At 41.5% G+C, this 7,720-nt stretch overlaps 1 protein-coding gene across 1 annotated transcript; it reads left to right on the top strand.

The window, feature by feature from the left end:
* Positions 1-2,671: 2,671 nt before the first annotated feature.
* Positions 2,672-7,057, top strand: MYOZ1 (myozenin 1; the record flags this gene model as incomplete). The annotated part of the gene is made up of 3 exons (XM_010073597.1): positions 2,672-2,906; positions 5,272-5,431; positions 6,754-7,057. Coding segments are annotated over 3 exons (627 nt in total), but the record flags the coding sequence as incomplete, so codon positions are not given.
* Between the last annotated feature and the right edge of the window lie 663 nt (positions 7,058-7,720).

The following is a 7,720-nucleotide window of genomic DNA, read 5'->3' as shown; positions in this document are numbered from 1 at the left end:
CCAATCCCTAACATTCTGTGATTCTGTGAGAGGTCACTTTTGTGATGTGAATATGTTTATACGTAAAAGCACCACATCCTGTTAGTAATGGCCAAAGACATGCATTCCCATCAAGTGCAGGCCGTGTTTCACTCTGAGCACCCTGACCAGAGGGATGCTGTAACTACCAGAGACAAAGCTGCACTTACCCAGCTTTGACTACTTTGAGACGCCTGCTTGAGGCTGCCACTCCTGCTCTCTTGGAATTACTTCGTTTGAATCCACTGAGGTTCAAGATTTCAAAAAGATTAATTTGCCTTTGCCGCCTGTTATAGAAAGAAAAGATTGTCCTATTAATTTGAGCTAAGACAATCTATTGTGGTGCACAAAACTAAAGAAAATTGTGTTTTTATTCTAGCAGGTGAGTAGACTGGGGTATGGAAAATGGATCTTTTCTATCTGAATGGAGATGTCTGCTTACCATAGGATGTTTTCCCAATGGATCCATGAAGAATTATGAACTAGCCTGAGGCCAATCAAACTAATTTCATTTGCAGCTAAATAAGATTTAGGTGTGGCTTTCCTGAGGCAGACCTTGTGTTTCAGAGAAACTTCACTCCCACTTAGTAATAATACTGCAATTTAAAATAATACCAGATGGCAATGGTGTCCCTTCCTGGTCACATCAGATAACTGCTATGCACAAAATCAAACCAGCCCTTTTTTACTGTAGCTCATGTTATGCTGATGTTTTATGACCTTTTTTTTTGTGGGATAGTGCATGTAAGTAACCAGAAGAAAAGAGAAACAAGCATTTAATTCTCAGGAAGGGCACACTGCATGGGTGAAACTTGAAGGAAAACAGATGCAAATCCTGTTTCAAAATTACTGAGCAAATAAGTAGAATCATTAACCTTGCATGTATATCAACGTTTTGAGAATAACCTCATTCTGACCCCTAGCCCTCAAAAAAACCCTTTTCTTGTTTGCCTTTTTACAGCTACATACTCCCATGCATAATTGAACAGATTGCCCTGCTAGCTACTGTGTACAGCTTAATGCTCACAATCCTCTCTCTTCTTAGTGCTTCCTGACATTCGGGGAACATTATCTCCTCTGTTCCTAAAAAGGGAATTCCCTACAGCTAGGAGGACAGACAGTCCCTAAAGGCCCTGGGGCACCAGCTCTGCCACTTCAGCCTGCCTCTGGCTCCCTGCCGGGGTTGCAGCCTAGTGACCTGCTGTGAAACCCTGGACACTGTTGCTGGAGACACAGGGAGCAGAGGCTTAGATAATTCTGCCTTGAGCCTTGTGGGGTTTTCACTTCTCATCTATTTTTAGCTGACCAAACAGCTGGCCTTGGAAGCCTGTTTACAGCCTGGAAAGCTTCTTTTTGATAAACTGTAGGAGGTGTAAGAGCACCGAGAAAGCCTTAACCCATTGAGAGCCAGCCCTGAGGCTGGCACTCTTGTCTCCCATTGGCTGCCTGAGATGAATTTATAAGCAGAACTGCAGCATGAGGAACCACGGATTCATTAATCTTCGCCTGTATTTGTTACATCTTTGTGCATCTAGGGGACTTTGCAATCCCCTAGTCCAACAGGAAGGACCATATGTGATATATAACCCAGGTTACTTAGATTATACAGCTGTGTGGGCTGTAATACACAAGAGATACTTTTTATACCTTATAGGAGTCAATCTTTGATCTTACTTATGACCAATACATAAAACATTTTCACTAACATATTATATCAGTTTCTGTTCCACACAAGTATTTAGTAAAAGTGCTGTGTGCAAGGACAGGACTTCGTGCTAGCACCACAGGGTCTATAAATCCTGCACAGACTGTTTGCTCTTTCACTGTGCACTTCAGGGACTGTGTCTTCTAGCCTGGACTGGGGAGAGTGGATGGCCTGGAAAGTAAGACCAACTTGATTTTACTAATGGATACAGCTTTCTCTCTTGCCCTGTTGCTAGTTAGATTTGGTTTGTTAATGCAGATATTGCTACAAACAAAACTCTTCCTTTTTGTCATTTTGCTCTTGTGGTCTCCAGGAAGTGTTTCATGTTTTCCCAGGCTGCTATCTCTTCAGTCTTTCTCAATATGTAAATACACCTTTCCATGCAGACCTTCACATATATGGAAACCAGACATATGGGCAGTCATCTTCCAGGCTTTTACGTTGTCACAGCTACCCTGTTGTTCTGGTGCCCTGTAAGACTTAGCTCCCACACTGTAATCGAGTGGACTTTTATCTTAACTTTGACATGAAAACACTTCCTATTTCTTGTCCAACTTGCTTTCCCACAGGTTAGCCAATGCATCTCTGTTTGGACCTTTACCTGCTCTGCCAAAAGCTTTATTTCCTTTCCCTTCCTCCTGTATTTCATACTGTTTACTGTTGGGAACAATACACAGATCTCTCTCTTCTCATCCTGATCATATGAAATGACTATGAGGTATCCATTGAAAGGTGTGCTTCCATTGCCCTTGGTGCTGTTCTACAACTGTTCCTATACCGAATATAGAGAATAATTCACACCAAGTTCTGCCACTGGTTTTGTATCTGAGACACAGAACTGGTCATATCATGGGGACTTGGGAGTTCACATTCTAGGACCCAGCCCTGCAAACGTGAACAGACCATGTCCTGTAACAGGGATTCCTACTCTCTTTTCTCCTGCCCTAGGATCACTTTCAGAAGTTCATCCCACCAGGAGGGCACTATGGGGAAGATGCTCACGGCTATGCCCACGGGCGGATGGTAGGAGGAGTGACAGCTGGGCAGCATGGCTCCGGTAAGCAGCAGCATCCTGCTGTTCCTCCTAGGCCTGGAAGCAAAGGAGGCCCTGGGGGCAATGAAGGGGAACATGCTGGGGAATCAGCTGGAAGCGGTGGAGAAGGAGGTGATGGTACTGAGAAAGGCAAGTATCCCTCTGCAAGTACAAGAACTAGCTAAAGCTACCAGAGCTTGGGCCAGCCTTACTCTTAAGGACAAGTAAATTGATTTAACTAAACCCTGAATTCTTCCAAACTAAGATCCATTGCAAAGTCTAGAAAAGTTGGACTGCCTTTAGCTTCATAGTTTTGTTTTCATGCTTCTGTGTTGCTCAATCACAGGCAAGAAGCAGAAATACCTGCCTTGGCTGGACCAAAGAAATTATGGGAAATGTAACTACCAAGCTCCTAAGATTGATACAGCTGTATGCCAGTATGGCATACCCTTCCTTACAAGGGTTTCACAACAACCACTACTGGAGATAGCAGTATTAGCCCTTTAGCTCAGCAATATGACCTGACACATCAGTCTTGAGTATATCAGCTCTGATTTCAAATCAAAGTTTTCACCTAAACAAACAGCATTTTTTGGATAATCTTTAGACAGGAACAGCAACATTTCAAAAAGTTATCTGGTAATCACTACTGCTCTGCTGAAGCAGTATCTTTATGAGTAAAAGTATTTTTAATTGAATTTAGTTCTTGCTTAATTTTACCCTCTGTTTGGAGGGTAAAACCTCTAGAAACAAAAACCTTGTATTCAATTCAGCAGGTGAAATAATTATTTTAACAGTCCGTATGGGATTTTAAAACAAAAAGCAAATTTGCCTGGGAACCAGGAACCGCTGATCTAAGTGAGCAAATGAGTGACCTGTAAAACCCAAGTTTTTTCATTTACTTTCCGGAAGAATGTGGATTTTATGTCAAAATCACCTTTTACATTTCTGGGCATCCTTGTGAAAAACAAATCTGTGTAGAGTCTGTCTTCTTATAGGAGATTTTTTCCCATTGTTATCCTATTTATGTGTGCAGGGAGAAGGAGGATTAACATCATCCCATAGCTTTTACTGCAGAGATGGATCCCAACTGTTTTTATTTTTCAACACTACTAATAATTTTACTTCTAAACAACTTAAAGTCCTTCACACAGAAAGTGGGGAGTGGTTGTTTTTATTTTTTTTAACGAAAGTGAGATTCTGGTACATGTCTGCAATTCTCCAAAACCAGCAAAGCCCAGGATTTGGTGAGGTTTGAAGAAAATAAGCAAGACAAAGAAAGAAGGTGTGATAAAGAAGAAAGATTCAGATAAGAGTAATAGTGTTCATTCTGTGCCACTTTTCATAAGGATTTATGTTTTCTACACAAACTACAGCACCATGAAAGTATCAGAATGTCTAACTCCATTAACCTATTATTCCCATCTGCCCTAACCAAGCTAAGCAGAAGTCATAGCTCAGGAGTTTTAAGGTTTCTGAAGGATAAGAATCTTAAAAGTGGACTACATACCAATATACAACCAACATTCTTGTTAGGAAGGTGGTATTATACACAAACTGGGGGGGGGGGAAAAAAAAAAAAAAAAAAGCACACAGAATGAAAACCCTCGTCTAAGCTTATTTGCTTAATGGAGCAGCCAGAAGCTAACTTAAAATTTCTGGCAATCAAGTATCTGACTTAACAACAAAGTGCAACTCTGTCATTGGCAGGATTTTAACTTCCAGAGAGATACCCCATCATATTTTCAAACTGCTTTTAGCCATCCTGAAGTGTTCGAGCCAGGCTTGTCTCTAACATCCTGGCTCAGGAGAGGGAAAATATTACATGTTCATGTAATCACAAAGAAAATGCCAACTTATAAAAATACTGAGACAAGGGAGATGGTAATTTTAGAACATTCAAGAATAGACTACTGAGAAAGATGTTAGTAAAAATGGTTGTGGGTTGCCAAGACCCTGAAATACAATGGTTAAAGGTTTTTGGTCAGTTAGAGCCAACTTCAAAGTTTGAGCCTACTTTTGGAGTTTACAGTCAGGGCTTTGTTTGTTGCAACTGATGATGATGATGTTCATGTGGAGGGGTTATGTCTGCCATGATCAGACAGGGAACAGGGAAGTAAATTATGAAATTAGATAGCATTTTGCCTTGTATAAAGCTTACCCCAATGTAGGAAGAGTTGATGGGGTAAGGACATTGGTTCTTGGGCTAAGAGGTTTCTATTTGAGCAACCAGAGAGAACAATGAAAAGTTAGCTTTCAAATATATGCTCTAATGCAAATTCCTCGATGAGTGGCTCTTATACTGTGGTACACCTGCTTATCTGAATATGGATGGAAGTAGCACACGAGAGTCGTTTTTAAGAGAAATCTAACCATAAAATCTTGGACTTGATCTAAGAGTTACAGAGTCTGGAAACAAAGCTGGTGTCTCAACTTCAATAGCAGAATGCAGAAAGGCAATGTATTTAGAGTAAGTGTCATCTAACTAGAGTGTTTCACTTTCCTCTGTTTACAGATGGAAAGTCAGGACACAAAAAAACCACTGTATTTAAAACTTATATCTCCCCCTGGGAACGAGCAATGGGCATCAGCCCTGAGGACAAAAGTCAGTTCACCATTGACTTACTGTCATATAGCCCCAAAGCTGATTTCCCCCATTACAAGTCTTTTAACCGGTAAGTCTTCTTGGATATTCAATTCAGTTTATTTAGCATGAGAAAACACAATAATCCTGGCCATATCTCTCCTGTCTTGTGCAATGTATAGAAGTTTAAGTTGCATGTCATATTGCTTAGCACAGTCTTCCGTGGATGAAGTGTCTGGAGGCCTACAAAAAGAACATTAAGAGACAGGGATTTTAATTCAGCTATGGACAGAAAACCTATGCAGCAGGATGAGAGGATTTTAATCCTATTTCCCTTTCTTTCTCCCCACATTTGACCAGGGAGATTTATCTTACCACTGTTTATTACTTCAGCCATTTAAAGTGCAAAAGTTCAGGAAAAATACTTATGACCAGAAGCCATATACTTCACAGTACTTCAGATAAGAATCAGGATCTTCCTGTTGCTTCTGATAAGAACTGAAATTTTTACATATATTTCTAGGGCAGCAACAATTTTCTGTTAACCTCTCTATATAATTTTGACACCCACTTTGATATCCCCAGGACATCAGTACCCAGGTGTGGTGGGTTAACCTTGGCTGGATGCCAGGCACCCACCAGGCCCCTCTATCACTCCCCCTTCAGCGAAAACAAAGGGGGACAATAAGATGAAAAACTCATGGGTCAAGATAAAAGCAGTTTAATTAAAGCAAAGGCCAAGGCCATGCAGAGAAACAAAAGGTAAACAAAGATGTTATTCTCTACTTCCCCTCAGTAAGCCATGTCTGGCCAATTCCCAGGAAAGCAAAGCTTCAGTGTGTGCAGCAGCTGCTCCTGGAGACAAACACAGTAATGAATGTCCCCCTCCTTCTCCTGCCCATGGCTTTTATGGCTGAGCTGAGGTCACATGGTATGGAACAGCCAATCCGGGTCAGCTGTCCTGGCTCCACCCCCTCCCAAGGTGTGTTATGAACCCCCTGCTGGCTGCCAGGGCAGCACTCAGTGCTGGGAGGGTGTTGTGGGGACGCTAACTCCATCTCAGCCAGACCCAATACACCAGGATAAGCCCAAATCATACTCTTTTCTGCAATAATGTAGTCTCTGCCTCCTACGTGCGCAGTGTACCAATAGGTGTGAAAGGTGTATTGTTTGATGGAGATTGAGGCAACAGAGGTGAAGGCAGTGCACAGGAGTGGGGGGGAGGGGGAGTGTTTTTAAACCTTTTTTAGTATATAGGCAATGGATACATATATCATCTTGTGAAGGATTTGTTGTCCAGTCAACTGCAACAGTGGTAAAATTTACAATCTTGATAACTTTGATTATTTATTTTCTAAATCCCATTGTTTACCAATGCGCTGTTCGCTAACTCCACGTGTTCTCCTATGCCAGGACTGCCATGCCTTATGGGGGTTATGAGAAAGCAGCCAAACGGATGACCTTCAAAGTGCCTCAGTTTGATATTTGTCCTTTGCTTCCAGAATCTCTCATTATATATAATCAAAATTTCAGCAACAGACCCTCCTTCAACAGAACCCCAATACCTTGGATGGCTTCAGGAGATTCCTCTGAGTACCATACTGAGGTCAATGTGCCAAGGAGTGGTGAAACAGAAGAGCTGTAAATCCTTACTGCTAAGGCCTTCCTTTTTTCTCAGCCCTTTCTATTTGCAAGTGGATGGTAAGGAGCTGAGAAGTGCAACCGTAGTTCTGTCAGCCCATCTTTTCTTTTGCCCTTAGCCCAGACAAGTTCCTAGCAGGTTCTAAACTTATCTTCACTGTGGTGTTACTCCACATCAGAAAGGAGCTTTTTATTCACCAGGGCATAAAAGGGCAAAACTAAGAAGTGTTTTTCTGTTTAGCAATGCTAAATGCTTCCTCTCTGCTCCACAACAAATCTGTTTTGTCATATATTAACAAGTAATAAAATACCAAGAGGAAAGAAAGCTGTTGTGTTTTGTCTTTAAAAAATGCTGCTGAATCAATTTGGGATTAGCAATAACAAAAGTCAGATCTCACAGCTAGGCTTGGAAGAAAGATTGGGGGTTGATAGGGATGGTCATGAGATAGGTATACATCGAGGTGGCTTGGATAAATACTGCAAAGCTGATGATGATGAATGATGACTTTGAGAGGAAATTATACAGGTAATCATAACAGCATCAGAGATAAGTCAGCCTGTCAGTGTAACAGACAGATTAAAGTATTTCACTGTCACCTAAGATTCCCCAATTCTCCAGAGTATTAAATAGATGATAGCTTAAGCAGGTTGTTGGGTTTTTTTCAGACAGAGACCAAGAAGGCAATAGGTCAGGAAGGAACAGAGGCACACCCAAGTGAGATGACCTGCCCGTAGTTAC

This window comes from Pterocles gutturalis, unplaced genomic scaffold, assembly GCF_000699245.1.
Source record: "Pterocles gutturalis isolate BGI_N339 unplaced genomic scaffold, ASM69924v1 scaffold25862, whole genome shotgun sequence".
Taxonomy (NCBI): Eukaryota; Metazoa; Chordata; class Aves; order Pterocliformes; family Pteroclidae; genus Pterocles; species Pterocles gutturalis.
This window is presented reverse-complemented; position numbering and strand designations above follow the sequence as displayed.